Source organism: Equus asinus, chromosome 2 (assembly GCF_041296235.1).
Source record: "Equus asinus isolate D_3611 breed Donkey chromosome 2, EquAss-T2T_v2, whole genome shotgun sequence".
Classification (NCBI taxonomy): domain Eukaryota; kingdom Metazoa; phylum Chordata; class Mammalia; order Perissodactyla; family Equidae; genus Equus; species Equus asinus.
Genome location: NC_091791.1, coordinates 90216131 through 90234204, shown reverse-complemented (window position 1 = coordinate 90234204; position 18074 = coordinate 90216131). Strand labels below are relative to the sequence as shown.

Here is an 18074-nt window from a genome sequence, read left to right as displayed (position 1 = left end):
GCAGCCTGTGGACCTGGGGCTGTGGGGGAGGGGGAGGTGCAGAGGGTGCAGCCATTCAGTTCTTTTTGTGATTAAAGCCTGAACTAGTGACTGTGGCCACTGCTCACCTGAGTGGCCTTCTGAGCAGAAGGGAGCACACTTGTCCCCACCCTTGGTCCAGGCTGATCAGGAATCTTGCTCCGCAGGGCCTGGGCCCCACTTCCATCCATCCCCACCCCCAAGTTGGAAACTGCACCCCCAGACCCTGCTGACCCATCTTGTTGGCTGAGGGCAGCTACGGCCTGTGTCCCTTCTCCTCTCGCTTTAGTGGCTTTCACAGCGAGGAGTCCAGGGGTCTCTCCTGAAGGCTGCGTTTCCCCAGGGGGCTTCACTGCACACGTCTTCCAAGTAGCTTACTCCAGCAGAGCCTGAGTTTGCCACTCCCCGGCCCGGCAGCCTGTGCGTGCGTGGTGACGGCCTGTCTGGGCTTGGACCCGTGCAAAGGCGCTTTCCCCTTCCTGTGGCTGTGTGGGGACAAAGCTGGCGGGATGCCGTGTGAGCAGCCTCAGGCGTTCTGTGCCAGGCAGTGGCCTGGTGGCCTGGAGGACAGGTGTCAGTCTGCATGTCAGAAGACCCTGCAAACTGTCCCTTCACGTATCATTGCTCCGCCTCCGAGGCCTGTCCCACAGCCCCGCCCTCCCCTCCCCTCCTCTCTCTGGGCCCTGGCTCCCAGCGCTCTGACAGTGTCTCTGGTGTCTGGTAGCAGAGAACGTCCCTCCAAGGCTCCAGTGCCCGCCTGCTGGCCAGCCCAGGGCAGAGCACAGTCTCCAGGGACGCTTCTTTACAGGTGAGGCAAGTGGGCCCCTGAACAGCCCAAGCGTCAGCTGCGGACTTGGCTCCACTCCCAGGAAGGACCCCAGCCCCTCAGCAGACTGTCCGGGCGGCTTAAACGCTAGCCTCCTGCTGGCGTCCACATGGGTGCAGGCAGTCCTGCGGCTCCGGCCTCCATCTGAAGCAGCAGAGCACAGATAGTGCCCCCGCCAAAGGCTGAGCCTCCAATCTCAGAGAGCCCACAGCTTCCATGTGACTTCAGGAGGCCTTCCAGGGCCTGATGGCTCGGAAGTTCGGGTCCATGTTGGGCAGCCCTGACTGGGATAGGATTGGGAGCAGGCCTAGCCTCATCCTGGACCCGGCTTGAATCTGTGAGGCATCTGGATCCCCCTGCCTGGGTGTAACCATCCTGGAGAAGGCCAGTGTGTAGCCCAGACATCCCCTGGCCCCCACCTTGCGGGGCAGCTGTCTACAAGTGCCGTCTCTATGTTTACCTGATGCTCACCTGGGTGGAGAGGTCTGCGTCTCTCTTAGCACAAGTGTTAAGGAACAAATTTGATCTCAGTGACAAGTCCACAGAGAGGCTGAAGGTGAGGTTGCCTCGCACACGCCTCCACAAACGACGTAAGAACCCTCCCGTGTCCCTTCTCTGTTGTGCAACCATCCACGGGTCTTTTTCATCTCCAGTTGCCCCCTTCTGACAGAGCCAGAGCGTGGGGCTGACCGGCCCTGCCCTCCTCCCCCCTGCAGCCTCCCTGGGCACCTGGGGTCCTCTCCCCTTGCTGGGCACACCCGCCTCTGTCCGAGCTCACGGGGCTGACTCTCTTGGTACAGCACAGCTCAGGGTCCTCCCGCAAATAGAGCCCTCGTGAAGAGGCAGTGGACAGCTATCGATATGAGAGTTACCTGCGTTCCGTGGATTTTTAGTCCTTAGTGTCTGCCAGCCTAGCAAGTTTGAAAAACCATAAGTGGAGAGACCAGGACACCCCTGGGTGCCACCTGAGTAGCCCTCGAGGGTGTCCAAGACCTCTCTTCCTCTCTCTCTCGCTGGCTCTCCTCTCTCTCTCCTCTCTCTTCTCACTCCTCTCTTTGGCCATCTGTGAATTTCCAAACAGCTCCCAGCAGAACAGGCTCACTGGACTCGCCAGCCTGCCAGGACTGTCCTTGACCCTGTCCCTGAGCACTGATGACAAAGGCTGTGGGCCTGGCTGGCTGGACTGGCCGCATCTGTGCCCTGGGTGGTCCCATGGGCTGGTGGATTGTTGCCGCCCGCGGTGCTGTCCGTAGGGCAGCGTGGGCCCTGCGGCCGGGCCTCTGCTCGGGCTGCCTTTGCCCCTTCTCCCCGACCTCAGAGGCAGGTAGCAGATGACAGCCGGTGCTTAGATCATGGTGCTCCCCCTGAGTTTCTGTGTGGCTTCAGGCCATTCATGTGATATCTCTGGGCCTCGCCTTCCTCTTGGTATTAGGAAAGTCTGGGCTTGACCAGTGGTTTTCAAATATGTTAGCAGTGGGCCCCTTTTGTCAAACAGAATCTTACACAGAGACCCGACATGGGGACTCAAGGTGTGTGTCGGGGGGCAGCCTGCCTGGTAACGCATATGCGGGAAGGTGGACAGGTCTAAATGCAGGGACGCGGGACTGCCAGCCTGCAGACGCATAAGACCAGACTGCCCCATCCTCTGATTTTGAAAATCCTCAAGCTGGTCTTCCTGACTTTCCTAGGCTGGCAATTCATTTATTAAACTATTTATTTTGAAATAATTGTGGATTGGCGTGCAGTGGGAAGAAATAACACAGAGAGATTCTTTGTACCTGTTACCCCCAATGGTAACATCTTGCAAAACTACAGTACAATTTCACAACCAGGATGATGACACTGATACAGTCAAACACAGAACATTTGCATCACCCCATGGACCCCCCATGTTGCCCTGTTATGGCCACACCTCCCCTCCCACACGCACACCCTCTCCTTAACCTGTGGCAACCACTAATCTGTTATCTGGTCTCTATTTCTAAAATTTTGTCATTTCAAGGATGTTGTATAAATGGAATCCTACAGCACACGACCCTGTACGATTGGCTTTTTCAGTCAGCCTGATTCCCTGGGGATTCATTCGAGCTTTTGAGCATACCAATGGTTCATTTGTGTCTTTCTATTGCTAAGTAGTATTCCGTGGTCTGGCTGTAGCAATTAATTTTTAAAAGGAGTTTTAAACATTGTCCTCATTAAACACACTGTGTTTGTGGCTAGACGCAGCCCCTGCACCCCCCGTTTGCCCCTCTGGTCTGGAGGATGTTAGAGGCCCCTCCAGCCTAGGATTCTGGCATCCGTGGCCCTGGCCATTCCCAGGCACACCCTCGCCTCCATCTCTACGTTTCCGGCTGCTCCTTGCCTGCTTTGTCCTTTGCCCTTGGCTGAGCAGGCTGTGAGTTGAGCCGCAGAGGCCCAGCTGGCGGGAAGCGGCGGGAAGTCCTGGCCCCCTGTATGTGTGCCAGTGGCCTTGTGAGTATGCGTGTGCACGCGTGTGCCTGGCTGTGCTCAGGCCCAGGCGGGCGGGGACAGCCGGTGGTGTTTGAAGGTTTCTCTCTGGGGACAGAGAAGGGTTGGCAGAGGCCAGGGCAGCACAGGGAGGTGGCAGGTCTGCTCAGCAAGCCTCATCGTGGGAACAGGCATTCCTCCTTCTTCATGCCCAGCTTGGGGACAGAGACCATGCTAGACACACCTGCCGATTTGGTTCAGTCCCCAGAGCCCACAACCAAAGCAGCCCTGCCCAGCCCTAACCACACGGACCAGGGAGGACCCAGAGACCCCCACTGCCCAGGTCAGCCCCTCAGGCCCACTAGCCAGGCCCCCTCCCCATGGCTCCCGACTCAAGTCAGGGACTTCAGTCCCTTGATCTTGGTCCTTGGGACTCTGGTCTTGCCCTGGATGAGACAACCTCTCAAAGCCCAGTTCCTCCCTCCCATGCCCTCTGCCCCAGCTATCAGGGGAATGGCGGACACATCCCCTAACCCCTTTCTCTCTTCCTCTCTTTTCTCTCTTTCTGTCTCTCTCTGTCTCTGTCTCTCTCTGTGCCACAGGGAAAGGTTTGAAACGGAACGTAACAGCCCACGTTTTGCCAAATTGCGCAACTGGCACCATGGCCTTTCGGCCCAAATCCTTAACGTTAAAAGCTAAAAGGCTGTCCGGAGTCCTCCCACCCCTCCCAGGCTGGACCCCCTCCCTCCTTCCCCCCACACAGATCTGGCATGTGAGCCCCCACGGTGATGCTTGAGAATGGATAGCTGTGCTGGGGGGGCGCCTTGGATAGTCAAGCGCAGCAGTTCTGCTCCCTGCCCAGCCCCCCCCCTTCAGTGCCACCCTCACCACCCCTCAAATAGCCCGAGCCTCTGCTCCCCTGCCAGGGCCTTAGCTGTAGATCAGAGAGGACGTGACAGGGTTTGTTGGCATAACACCCAGAACTGAGGGAGACAACGTGCTACGGGTCGGTTTCCCACCAACCTCAGGTCCTGGGAGAGGCAGCCTGGCCCAGTGCCGGCCTGGAACAAGTCACCTGTAGGTCAGGGTCCTGGGAAGAGGCCAGCTCCCCGGCCCCACTCGCTCCCTCGATGCCCTCTGGAGCCCGGGCAGCCCAGAACAGGGCTCTCTGCAGAGGAAGTGGCAGCCCTAGGTAGATGAGGCAGAGGCCCGCCCCGGCTGTGGTGAGGTTGGAGTGTGCGCTCTCCTCTCCGCGCTGGCTCCCTAGTTCTCTCCTGTACATATAAGCATGCTGTTCTGAAATAAAGAGCATTTGAAATGAACCAAAACAGCCCCAGTCATGCTGTGCCTGTGTGCGTACCACCTGAGAGGAGCATGTCAGAGACGAGGAGAAGACAGGCGCCACCCGAAGAGGGGTGGGGGGCCCACTGGGGCCGAGACCCGTGTCGTTCTGCCCACCACTGATTTCCCGCCTTGAGGGCCCCATCCAGGCTGGGGCGCTCAGGTGGGGCCAACGGCAGGTGGAATCCATCCTGCAGCCTCCTGGGCAGCCATAGCCTCTCATGGGGCAGTGGTATGCGGGTACTCAGATGCCCCCCACCTCTCCTCCCACACCCTGCTGCAACCAGCAGACTGAGCCAGCCACCCCTCCGTGTCAGAAGCATGCTGCAGGCCTCTGTCCCGGGAACGTGCTGCTTATGCTCAGCCCTGGTCCAGGGTGTGAGAGGAGCTCTAGGCTAAGAGCAGTTCACAGGGGAACTGCTGGGGGTCCTCCGTGGGCCAGGGCCGTGGCTCAGGGGAGAGGAGGTGGAAGATGTGCCTGGTAGAATCTTGCTCAGGTGGCATGAGGGTGGGGAAGGCCTCCAGCTGGGTCTTGCTTCCAGCCCCCACCCACCTGTGGCCTTGTCCTAGTCCTGAGCATTAGGGAAGGACCAGGCTGGCAGGCTCACATCCTCCCCACCCACCCGTCTACCCATCAGCCTGTTCCTTGACTGCAGGAATCACAGGCTGCCAACATGAGAGCAAGGACACTTAGCAAATAAAAGCAGAAGCCGAGGCCCATCCCTCAGGACTCCTCCAACACCTCTGTGGCTGGACTGGGTCAGAGCCTCACTCCTACTCCCTGGGCACAGGCTTTTCTGTGCCTCCGGGGACCATGGCAATCCCACCCAGAAGGGCCAGCCGGGGAGACTGCTCTATCCGCCCGCCACCCTGAGATGCTCCCCAAAGCCCCCCGCAAGCCTGTTCCACCTTGGCCTCCCATCTCTTCCTGCCTCTAGCAGACTGATGCCAGGGCCAGGCAGGGCAGGCTGGCTGGGGGATCATCGGGGCAGGGGGGTGTGCTCCTGCCTACATCTAGGCATTCTGGAGCACACCCATTTTTAGCTGGCCTTTTAATGAGGACTTCCAAGGGTTGTGGGGCCAGGCCTGCCAGACAGAGAGGACCCAGGCAGTGGGTGTCTTAAGGCTGGCAGAGGACCTGAGCCAATGAGAGCTGGTGACCTCACAGCCCCCTCTCCCCAGCCCCCGGCCTGTTGAGCCCTCTTGGAGCAACCTGATCGAAACCCTGAAAGGCTCTCATTTGCTTTCCAGCTTGCCTGGTACCTTCCCAGTGACCCCAAGCCCCTGCAGGCAGCGGCTTGGGTGGCCCCAGGCCAGGGGTCCATGTGGAGCCCTCTGGAGAATACAGCAGAGATGTCCTCATTCAGCATTCTGTGTCCGCGGGTGTTAGTCGGGGTGCCAGCCTGGCTGCTGTGGGTGCCACAGGCATTGGAAAGGGCCGACGTGGCTGTGACTGACCACGATGCAAGGCTGATCGTGTGAGGTCTGGAGACAGGGAGCACCCCTCCGACTGGAGGATCAGGGAAGCCTTCCTGGAAGAAGGGGTCTGTGTGTTTGCTCTCCAAGAACAGTTAGGACTGGGCGTGTGCAGTCAGGAAAGGTCAGAGAGGTACTCTAAGCAGAGTGAGCAGAGGTGCTGGTGAGAAGAAGGGGTGTCCCAGAACCCCAAGTGAATCATTTTGGCTGGAGTGGAGGGAATGCAGAGGATGTCATGGTTAGGAGTGGTCCAGAGCTGGAGTGCCAGGCTCTGGGATTTTGACTGTACTCTGAAGGCAATGTGGAACTGGTGAAGGTTGCAGGGCACCATTCACACGACAGCCCGTGGAGATCGCTGTGTACTGCATGGTTCTTGAGGGGTGTCACTCGCCTAGAGTGAAAAGTCCATGGGGCCCCTGGGGTTGTGCAGTGCAGCTGCCCTGCAGCAAAGCGATGTGGTCAGGGCTGCCCTGAGCAATAGTCATCAGGGTGCAAGATGGAATGCCAACTGGGTGGGAGGCAGCATGAACAATTTCTTGACCAACCACCTGACTGTTGTGTCATCATCCAGTCAACAGAGATGCGCATATTCCATTCTCTGAGCTAATACAAATAGCATCACCACCCTAGTAATGGCAACCACCCCCAGCACCATCAATCACAATGCCCCCACCATCACCAGCAGTTCCATCCTGAGCCCAGTGACCACAAACCCCAAGACCCAGCACCAGCACCATTACCATCCCCATCCTTTTCATATGTAACATCATTGCCATCAATAAGAGCATCAATCAAGGGCCACCACAACAGAACAGGGGCACAGCATTGGCACGGTCTACTTTGATGCCAACTGGCTGAAGGAAGAGAAGGGCTGAAAAGGGGGACTGTGGCCAGGCTGTTTCTCCTCTGGCCACACCCTCCCCGTGTAGCCGTGAGAAGTTGAGGATAGTTGGTTTGGTTTGGTTTTTGGTTTGATGTTTAAACCAAAGATGTGATTACCAAAGCAGGAAGCAGCTGTAGAATCCTAGACCAGGCTGGGGTGACCTCATGGGCACCGTCTTTGGGACTGAAGCCAGGGCCAAGGAAATTCTCTGCAGGGTTTGCTCTCTGAGACCCCCTCCTTGGGGGTTTCTGGGGGCTCATGGAACTTCAGGCAGGAACTGATCTGGGCAAGAAACCAAAATCCTTCAAGATGCTTTTTAGTGCTGCCCCTACTTACCCTAGACCCTGGCTGCTTGGTGTCTGCAGACAGGAGTCTGGATAGGATGCCACTCAGCGGAACCCCAAGCAGCAGGCTCAGGTGTGTGCCCTTTGTCCCAGCTGTGTGGTAGATGATGAATTTTCCCAGGACCCACATTCGTGGATCCCGAGTTCATTTGGAGCTATGTCTGGGGAGAGCAGCAGGTAAGCTGATCTGGCAGGTGACAGGCAAAGCCAATTTTCTATTCATCCTGCAGGATGCTATCCTCAGCCTGGACATTTTCATCACTCCTGTGCGGTGTCCTCAGTTCCCTGAAGCCCCCTAAAAGTATGCGACAGGGTCAGGGAGAAACAGATAAAGGAGCCCAGGTATCCTGTGTCAGCCTGGACATTCCCAGGCCATACCTGCCCAGGCCGGGAGGGTCTGAGCAGCCAGCTTAGCGGTATGGCTTCAGGGCCTACAGCTACTTCTCTGAGGTAGCCATTTCATAGGTGTGGCTTCCAGAAGCCAGGTTCATTCATGGAGGGTGGGCAAGCGGCCTCGTGGAAGGGCCAGGGCTGGGTACTGCCACAGTCCAGAGAGCTGGGCTGCCCTACGTCCTCTCTGAACCACTAAGCTGGGAAAGGGCTGGACAGGACATGGCCCTTGTCCATCCTGGATGCTTCCTACGCAGTCACAGAGAATGGTGCTCCCTTCCGTGGGTCGGTCAACACACGGTCTTGCCACTCCTCCAGCTCTCTCCTTCCCTGACCCTCTCACATTGTTTCCTGCCTCTCTTTACTACCATCCACCTCGCCGGATGGAGGAGAGCAATTCGGCAATGCTTTGGTAGACAGCTCATGGCCCCGGGCATCCCTATGTGGGATGGACCTCTGTAGCACCTTCCTACTCCAAGTGTGGTCTGAGGACCAGCAACATCAGCATCACCTGGGAGCTTGTTAGGAATGCAGACTCCCAGACCTACTGAACCAGAAGCTGCGTTTTAACAAGATTCCCAGGCGATTCGCCCGCATATTAAACTCTGAGAATTGCCGTAGTGATTCAGAACCACCCCTTCTCTGCCACTTGGCGGACTGTGATGTTCCAGCAGAGATTCAACCTCTCTGGACCTCAGGTTCCTCATCTGTATAATGAAGTTGCCCAGCGAGGTTGAAAGGATCAGTGGAGTAACGGAGTCATGCTTACAGCTGTTTAGCACAAGCCCTCGCATCTGTAAGCACTCGCAGAGGGAAGATGATTACTCTAATTATTTCAAAGACGAATAGTGCCTTTTGTTGGGGGAGGACTCTACTTGACTGATTGCAGGCAGGCGTTTCTTTCTTCCTCCATGAGGGGCCACTCGAGGTCCTGGGTAAGGCTTCAAGTCCAAATGCCCCTAATCAGATCCAGACCGATAAGCTGTAGGATCTTGAGCAATCGGACTCTTGGTCGCCACTCCCTCAGCTATTAAATAGAGTCAATAGTACCCGCATCAGGGGGTTGTCGTGAGGAAGTAAAGACATCCTCCCGGCACACAGCACAAGGTCAGTGGATGAATCCCGTACGTAGCGTGGGGAAGTCACCCCCGCTAGGTGTTAAGTGTCCTTGCTGTTGTAGCAAGTACAGAGCTTAGTCCAGTGACCCAAATGAGCAAAAAACGTGCGTTTCTTTGCTTTCCTATAATTTAATTTTTAGCCTCTGCTCCATTTCACAGGTGGCAGAAATCGAATCCCATCAACCAGGCCCTGATGCTCCTCTCTTGCCTGGAGTGGTTTGGGGGAAGACAGGCTTACAGAATGCCATGGCGGGCAGGGCAGGGTGGCAGGGCACCTGGTCCTTGGTCATGGTCTACTGGTGCTGGCATCTGCTGGGTTGTCCCCATCCCGTCCAGTCACGCTGGTCCACACTGGCAGAGCAGTCACTCAGGGCCATGTCCATGTCCCTCTTGGGTATGTGGGAAACCTTCTACAGCCCCCAGGCCACATGATGCGCTGTCTCGGGTCTGCCTGCTACTTCACCATGGGCAAAGGGGACCCTGGGGTCCTGCCTTCCTCAGGGTTTACCCAGAAAAGGGGCATAGCCACCTCTATTCTCAAATCCTCCATGCCACGTTGCCCCCTTTCTGGTCCAGACAACCTTGACCTACCTGGCATGGTTGCGTCCGTCCATCTTCCAAATGTGTTATCAACACCCTGAGTCCTTCGCAGCCTACAGTCCGGGCTCTCACAACAACAGCCTGAGCCCTCGATAGTCAAACATCTTACCTCTGCTTTTGTCTTTGTGTCATCCTTTGCAAAGGCAATGCATGCCTCTGACGAGGTAGGGAAGAGAAAGGAAAAAGGAAGGCTGGATGGAAAGGAACCTTGACTGATAGTCCCATCTACTTTTCCCCCACGTTGTGTTTGCATAATACACTCTGAGAAAGAACAGTTAGGAAGTACACAGAAATGGCTGGGGGCGCGGTGCTCTCCAGACTTGAGGGCATTTTTGATATTACCATGGTATTCTCCCTGTAGTCTGAGCCCTTGTCTCCCGGATCCTGGGGGCCCCTTCCCTGAGCCTGGGGACATGCCTTCTGGAAGATCCTGCTCTGTCTGCAATAAGGATGGTGCCTTCCACCCAGTCCGCATCTGGTGCAGCCACCATCCCCGTGCCCAGGGGCCCCCGTGACCTGTTGTCTTTCTTGGTCCCGCCTCATCAGCACACCTATTGAGCATGCTCCAGTGTGCACCAGCCAGGCCGCCACCCCGCTGCCGCCTGCTTCTGCCCAGCCGCCTGCCGCTGCCTCTCCCAGCACAGCCTCGCCGCCCCCGGCCACGGCCGCTGCCCACACTGCCACCGCCTCTGCCACAGCCCCTGCCTCAAGCCCCGCGGACAGTCCAAGGTAACGGGCCCGCGGGGGCTGGCCCTGCCCGTGGGGACGCGAGGCAGGAGAGGCCTCATCCGGGGTCCATCTGTCGGCAGCCGTGTCCGGCCTGGGAAAGGCCCATCCATGGTGGTCAGGACCCCGAGGAAGCCAAAGCCAGCACTGCTTAATGCTGAGAGTCAGATGGAAGCTGGGGGCACATTTCCTGGGAGTGCACTGTGCCTGGCTGAGGACAGGGCAGGGGTGTGTCGCCCTGCCTCCCAGGGGCACATGCTCTAGTGAGGGAGGTAAAAATCCCACACACACACAGAGTTAGCTAACGAAGGGGACTGTGCAGAAAGGCTGTGTTCTTGGGACCGGGATTAGGGAGAATGACAGTTGTCCCTGTGGGTGGAGGATGTCAAGGAAGGCTCCATGAAGGAGGGAGCGTTGACCTGGGCACAGAAGGAGGGTCAGATTTGGCCAGATATTTACCAACTGACTTGCCCCCATCCCTTAGCCTCTCTTCTCTTGATGGAGAAGCATGCTGACTCCAGGGACCCCCGGCGTGGTAGGATTTGAATCTCTGCTCCACCCATGACTGTCTGTAACCCTCAGAAAGTGACTTGGCTTCTCCAAGCCTCAGTTTCTGCTAACGTATCTGCTACTATGTTTAACGCCATATCTATTTTATAGGGTCAGGATAGAAAAGTGTACATAAAACATCTAGCACGTACAATGCTCTCAATGTGAGTTGCTGCACTCCAGCCTGTCCTCCTGGATACCCAGCAAAGGCAGGGGGTAGTGCTGAAGGGGTGTGGGGCAGGCTGGACAGGTCGTTCTGGAGGGAGCAGGCAATGCCAAAGGCCGGTGGGCCCAGCTCTTTCTGGGCTGCGTGGAGCTGTCAAGTTGGTGTTTGGGGTCAGACAGCTTTTCCAGTCTCCCACACTCCCCTCCCGGGGTTTTGCTGGAAAGGACATGCTTCTCTGGGTCAGGGTGCATAGGTCCCCGGTGCAGCCTGAGGCAGAGTGGCCCACAGGCCTGTGTGCTGTGCCCTGACCCCTGGGTTTCACAGCGACCCAGATGGTGCCACGCCCAGCCTCTCCTCAAGGGGGACCCCGGCCTGGCCTCCACGGGTTGTTTCATCCCAGCTTCCTGGGGGCCCTCAGCAAGCTGCCTCCCCTCTGCACACCAGAGCCTTTCCAGGTAAGAGCACAAAGCAGAAGCGTGGAGGAGGGTACAAAATGTCCCTGTCTTTGAGTGGGAAGATGCCTCCCCAGTTTGGATGGGGAAGCTCTAGATGCAGGGGCCTCTTCAAGGGCAGGCTCCAGCCCCACGCTCCAGGCCTCGGAGTCCTGAGGCCCTCACGACTCCCTCGATGGGGCAAACCCTTCCTTCACAGAGAGAGGAGGCCTGGGTGGAGGTTGGAGAGGGACTACAGGGCTCCCAGCATCGCCTGGAGCTGCAGGGATCAGGAGACCACACCTTGGGGCCAGCTACCTTCCCTTCATGCATGAGGGCTGGGATGGAGCTAGAAGGAGCCAGTGGGAGGCAGATGGGCACCCCAGCCTTTCATGAGAGCATGGCCTCAGAATTTTTGCTGGATGTCTTATGTCTCTGCTTCCTCCCCCAACACCAATCCCTGATACAGGAGCCGTAGCTCCTGGGATGCTGAGAAAGCATCCTCCACTGGTGGGAGCATCTGGCTAAGACCCACTGACCCTTGGCCCTCTCCCACCAGTGGAAGCTGGGCACCCCATGGACCCTGCCTCTTCCTCCTCCATTGAGGCCTCTGCTCTACTGGTCTTAACAGGGGTTTATCAGAGAAGGGCAGGCAGGCCCAGGGAGGGGACACAATGGCCTCACTCAGCCAGAAACACGGCCACTTGGCAGGGCAGGTCTGCACATCCCCAGGTCTGGGATGCTGGCTGCCAGAGGCTCGTTCTACCTCTGCACTGTATGGGGCAGCACCGCACGCCCTTCTGGATCTGCACAGGAGCTTGGCACTAGTTCATCCCAGAACCCTAGAGAGGAAGGGACTTCCTTATCTTGAGCTCCGCCCAGCAGGGATGGGCAGGCCCTGCGCCCATGGGGAATGGGCGGAAGGAAGGCAGGAAGCCATGGGCTGGGGGGTGGTATATTTCCAGGGCCTCATGTCCCCAGCACTCCCATCAATGACCCATTTTCCCTGAGTATGGTCATGTGGTCCCCACTGGGATCTGAAAGATTCAGGGCAAGACCAGGGACGTGTTCTGTAAGGTGTTTGCTAGTTTTAAATGAAAAAGAAAAAAAAGGGTTTCACAGATGAATGAAATTGGGAAACACCGGATCAGACAAAGTTAAACAGGCTGCTTAACTCCAGAAGCTCCTGCAGCCGCTAGCTCTCCCAGAGGAGAGGCCAGTACAGCACTTCCTGAGGGCAATGAACTGGGACGCTTTTTTTCCCATCTCTTTGGTCCCATGGTCCCTGGGTCACAAATGGGAAAAGGCTGCTCTAGGCCTCATGGCAGCTAACCCAGTGGGAGAAGGCAACAGGAATTCATACGGAAGAGAAGCCTGTGTCGGGCTGGGGGGGGAGTTGAGGGGGTCTCCTGGCTTCCCATGAGCCCTCATGGAACACTCTTGCCCAGAAACCTGAGACTTTGCTGCTCCCTCCGGCAACAATAGGATAGAAAGGAGGAGGGGAAAGGCCAGGCAGTGTGAGGCTGTGAGGTGCCCCAGCAGGTCAGAAGGTGACCACCTGCATCTCTCTCTTCTGTCCTGCCTCTGAGCCCTCCGGCCCCAGCCCCACTCTGACAGTCTCTCCCCATCAGGGTGAAAGGTTTTCTGTGCATCCTCCTGTCTGGCTGGTGGCTTTCCTCCATCTCTCCTATGGCGGTGGCACCAGCAATGGGCTGTATTTCTCAAGGTGTCTCTGTTGCTCTAACCAGACTCACCAAGACTCAGCACCCACGGAGCAGCTTCCTCTCCTCTGAGACGCCCAAGGACTTTCCTTCACAGCCTCTGGCAGCTTCCCAGGATCATCTCTGTCAGGTTTCCTCCTCACAGAGGCTCCTGAAGATGGGGGAGCCAACCTGCCACAGCTGCAGGCCCTAGGGCCTGGCTGGGGCTGTCCTGCTGGCTGCTAATTCTTCTCCCTTGGTTCCAGGCCCCAGGCCTCGGCCTACAGTCCAGCCGCAGCAAGCTCTTCGGCACCTGCCACCCATACATACAGTGAGGCCCCAGCTGCCCCTGCACCCAAGCCCCGGGTTGTCACCACTGCCAGCATCCGGCCTTCTGTCTACCAGCCAGGTGAGAAGCAAAATGGGAGGGGCGTGGGCTCCAGGGGTCAGCTCCGAGGCCGCATGCCCAGAAGGATGGTGGTCAGGGAGGCCCCGCTAACGAGGCTCAGCCCTCCTTCCCCCAGCTGTGGGCCAGAATCCTATGGAGCCTGCCTCCGGCCCTGGGAGACAGGTGGGCCCTGCCAGGCAGGGATGAACCCTCCCAGCTGTGAGGAAGAGGACATTCCTGGCGGGGGATTTCAGGCTCAAGGTGAGGGAAGAGAGGGTTTAGAAGGGAGGAGCTTATTCCTCCAGGAGTCTGGGTCTGGCTCAAGCCCAAGGAGAAGCAGCCACAATGAAAATGCCACGGGCTTTGGACAGACCTGCTGCATCACGGTGTGTGCCCTGGGCCAGCTGCTCAACCTGTCTGGTCTTTGGTTTCCTCAGCCGAGACAGGATAACTGGAGGCATGAGAGCACAGGTCATAGGCAGCAGAGCGGCCAGCACAGGGCCTGCTGGTGGCTGAGCTTGCTGGCTGGCTGTTCCATCACTCTGGTCCCCAGTCTTATCATTGCCCAGGGCCCCCTCGCAGGGATGAGGGCTCAGCCCCATGACTCCCTCTTTCCTAGGCAAAGTTGGGCCTGCTCCCCAGGGCCCAAGGGCAATTCTCAAGCTGGCTTGCACCCCACCTTCCCCTGCCTGTCCCTGCTCAGTGAACCTAAGGGCTCTTTAGCAGGGATTTTCCCAGACCAGGGGAAGGTCCCGTGTGCCCTGCTCTATGGGATGTGCCCACAGGAGGGCTCCTGGCATCCGGGCCCCGAGTGCCGATATCACCATTTATCCCCTCCTTCCCACTGGACTCTGACTCTGAATTCCAGGAGGGCAGGGCTGTGGGAGTTGTCTGTACTACAGCCCTAGTGGCTGACTCAGGCCTGGCCCAGAGGACATGCTCAGCAGAGGGGGTGAAAGAAGGAACAAATGAATGAATGAATGCTGGGGAGAAGCGAAAGTCGGGGGAGGGAGCTGTGAGCTGGGCCTTCTGGTGGCCAAACACACAGGGGTAATGGGTCACCAGGGTTCCCAGAGGGGCACCTTGGTGCCTGGTCCACAGATGACTGAGAGAGCATATTAGGTGGGCACCTGCTTTTCATTTAAAGCCTTATACCGTCTACATATTTATCTTTACAGCCGTCATGAAGTTATGGAGAGCAATGACTTTCCACTTGCACGAGTGATACAAAGTGTCCTTCCCCCCTAAAATTATTGCACACCTACCATTTTGACAGATGGTAAAACTGATGAAGCGAGGAAGTTAATGTCCTGTTTGGGAAAGAATGAGGTAGCTAATTCTAATGGGGAAGGCAGAGCGTTTCTCTTTGTCATGCAAGAGAGGGGAGTTGGCTGAGCAACCGCGGGATGAAGTCTGGATTCAGGAGCACCTCTGGTTAAGGAAAATGAGAGACCCCAGAGAGCATTGTCCCTGTGGCTGGAGAGGGGTCGGGTAAGACAGGGACTGAGTGAGGGGGGCCTCGCTCCGGGGAGCTGGGACGTGCTGCGTAGGGCGGTGGAACCGCCGTCACTGTTTTATAGGCCTCACTCTGACAGCTGCGCTGAGTGTGGGCGGTAGAACGGGCTTTGCTATCAGACTGACCCCGCTGTGCTGCCTAAGATCAAGCACTTCATCTCCTGGGCCTGAATTCCCTCGTTTGAAAAATGGGCATGATACTCTGCACACCTCGCGCGCTGGGGAAAATGAAGCGCCAGCACCGTGCCTGGCGCACGGGAGGGGCCCTTCTTTGTCCCTAAAGAGGCAGAGACGCGAAGTTCTGAAGTTAAAAGTCCGCAGGGTCGCTAGCGTGTCGAGCGGGCTGCAACGACAAGCAGTCTCAGTGGGGCTGCCCGCGGCGACCGGCACAGCGGAGGGCGGGTGGAGGGGAGTTTGCAAGAGCAGCGGCGGGCGGGGGTGAGGCTTGGTCGGGGCGCAAGGAGGGCGTTCCCGTCCCAGCCGGGACAGCGCTCACCTCCCAGGCGGGTCCCTCCGGCACCTTCCGGGGCGGGCCCGGGCTTGGCGCCCCCGCCCCGCCGCCCGCTGTCCCCGGCAGGCCCGCCAGGGGGCGGCCGGGCTCCGGCGGTGGGCGCCCTCTCCGCCTGCGTCCCGGGCGGGGGCCTGGGCGCGCGGGACGTGCCGGAGCCCCGGGGCCTCGGCGGCGTTCCCAGGCAGTGCAGACGTTAACTCATTGCTGCCCGGGGCGCGCGCCGGGGCCCGCCCGCCTCCACCCCTCTCGGGGTAGGCTCTGCCACCGGGCGGGGTCCGGGGGCGGCTGGCAGGCGGCCCCGAGAGAAGCTGGGGGCCGGGGCCCGGGCCCCCTCCCCTCCTCGGCCGACCCCCCTCGGAGCAGGCCGGGCTCCGCGGGCCGAGGGCGGCGATCGCAGCCCGGATCTTATCGCTGGCGCCGCGGCCGGGCGGCCTCTCCCGCAGCACCTGGGGCCCGGGAGGGGCGCGGCGGCCGGGCCGTGGGCGGAGGGGCGCGCGCGGCCGGGGGAGGCCACGTCGGCCCGCGGGCCGGGCGGGTGCCGGGCGCTCGCGGGGAGCTGGGCCCGACCTGCAATGAGTCAGAAATCACCTTGTTTAATTACACCTTCCCGGGGCCGCCGAGTGCGATAGGAGCCTTTTGAACTTGCCAATTAGAGATGAAATATCACCTTCTAATTTGGACGGGCTTCATTCCGTCACGCAGAAATAGCAACAGCCCCGGGCGCGGAGATGGGGTATCAGGTCTCTCTCCAGGCATGTCGGGTGGTGTGCGGGGCTGGGCGGAGGGGCGCAGAAGGAAGGGGCCCGCGGAGCAGCTGCGCCCCCGCCCCGCCGAGAGGGAGGGAGGGATGCAGTGGGGGATGGGGGGGAGCTGGCGGCCGTGCCGCGAGGAAGGAAAGGTCCCCAGCTCCGGGTGGGGGCAGCCCTGGGCATGCAAGCAGCCCACCCGGGGTCCAGATTCCGGCCTGCCTCTGCCCTGCTGGGACCTCGTGTCGTGGGGCTTAGGAGAGGGGTCTGGAAGGCCTTCCGGAGGAGGGAAGTGAATGTCTGCCAGGCAGAGGGACAGGGTTAGTACTGCTGGAGGGAGGCAGGAAGAGTGGGCAAGGGCCCTCTTTGGAAGGGGCGTGCTAAAGCCCGTTCTGCTGCCTAGGGAGTGGTTAAGCAGCTATGGAGGAGTCCAGTCCGACTGCCTGAGCCCCAGTTTCAGCTAGGGTAGTTCAGTAGCTCAGTGACTTTGGGGGAGTCACTGAAGCTGTCCGAGCGAGCCTCAATTCCTCATCTGTAAAACGGGCTTGAAAATACTCTCTTCCTCATCGGATTGCAGCGAGACCTGCAGGAAATGAGGCACATAAAGGGCCTGGCCTGGGGAAGCAGTCAGTTCCTGGCAGGCAGTGTTCTGATAAGGACTGCACTGTCCAATAAAAATAAATTTTCTAGTAGCCACACTTAAAAAAAAAAGTAAAAGGAAGCAGGTGAAATTAATTTTAATATATTTTATTTAACTCAGTATATCCACAATATCATTTCAAAATGTGATCGATATAAAATAATTGTTAATGAGATATTTTACATTCTTGTATTGCACTAAGTCTTTGAAATCTGCGTGTGTTTTATCCCGTTCGCACTTCTCGATTCGGACTAGCCACCTTTTAAGTGCTCCACAGCCACATAGGGCGATGTATCGGACAGCACAGGATTAGGGTTCCTAATCCCTTTTATCGGAGATCCCCTGCTTGACAAAAAAGGAAGCAAAATCTTGCGCAGAACCCCATTATGTATATCAGAGAGGAACAAAGCTTCTCTGAAGTCCTCATAGGTCACCTCTCCCCTCACCCCCTCTCTGGTGGCATTCCCCACATCACCGCTGTCCCCAGCATTTTGAGACCCTCTGCTCTGGACACTTGGGAGCTATGCAAGGTTGTTAAGGAGGGTGGCAACACCTTGAATCTGGGCTTCACGAATTTACAAATTGCACATATCGTGTCACTACGGTAGGTCCCCACCCCTCCCTGTGAGGCAGGCAGGGGTGTCATGCATACCACCACCAGCCTGTAGACTCAGTCCCAGTTTATCTGCTTTTAGGGTGTCACATCTCCCACTCCTCCCTCCCACATCCCACAGTCTACCTGGGCTGGGCTCCCCCAGGTGCCCCCCAGGCTGTGCGATGAGCTGACAGTTCATCCCGACCCTGAGACGCAGGAGTCACTTGCCTCACCATCCTCGCTACCATTTAGTGACATGCACACTGTGCAGGTACTAGGCTAAGCACTTTATATTTCTTATCTCCCTTAATCCTCATAACGACCCGGTGAGGTCTTAAGAATCATTGCCATTTTTAGACAAGGAAATTCAGGCCCAGAGATGTTAAGGAACTTGCCCGAGGACACACAGCCAGGATACAGGAGAGCTGAGACCTGAACCCAGGGCTCTTAATGGCTGTGCCATGTGCCAGAGCACGGGGCCTCCTCCATGTTGACAGTTACTCAGTGCACCAAGATTTTCTGGAAATTGGACTTGTGTTCTTTACAGAGGCAGCTTGGCGTGATAGAAAGAATAGTTTTGGAAATGTGCTCTGCCACTTACTGGCTCTGTCTGAGCCGTGGTGACCTCAACCATGAAGGGGACTAACTCAGATGATGTGTTAT

At 57.9% G+C, this 18074-nt stretch overlaps 1 protein-coding gene across 8 annotated transcripts in view; it reads left to right on the top strand.

The window, feature by feature from the left end:
- LDB3 (LIM domain binding 3) overlaps positions 1–18074 on the top strand; it is a 60371-nt gene that overhangs the window by 25008 nt on the left and 17289 nt on the right. For 3 of the 8 annotated variants that reach the window (XM_044759845.2, XM_044759835.2, XM_044759830.2), the window contains 2 exons: positions 9991–10173; positions 13283–13425. In XM_044759845.2, the coding sequence (XP_044615780.1) occupies positions 9991–10173; positions 13283–13425 (326 nt within the window). Of the gene's footprint in view, positions 1–3894; positions 4621–9990; positions 10174–13282; positions 13426–18074 lie in introns of those variants that run through there. The other 5 variants (XM_014841509.3, XM_014841508.3, XM_014841507.3 and 2 more) reach the window with 2 other exon arrangements.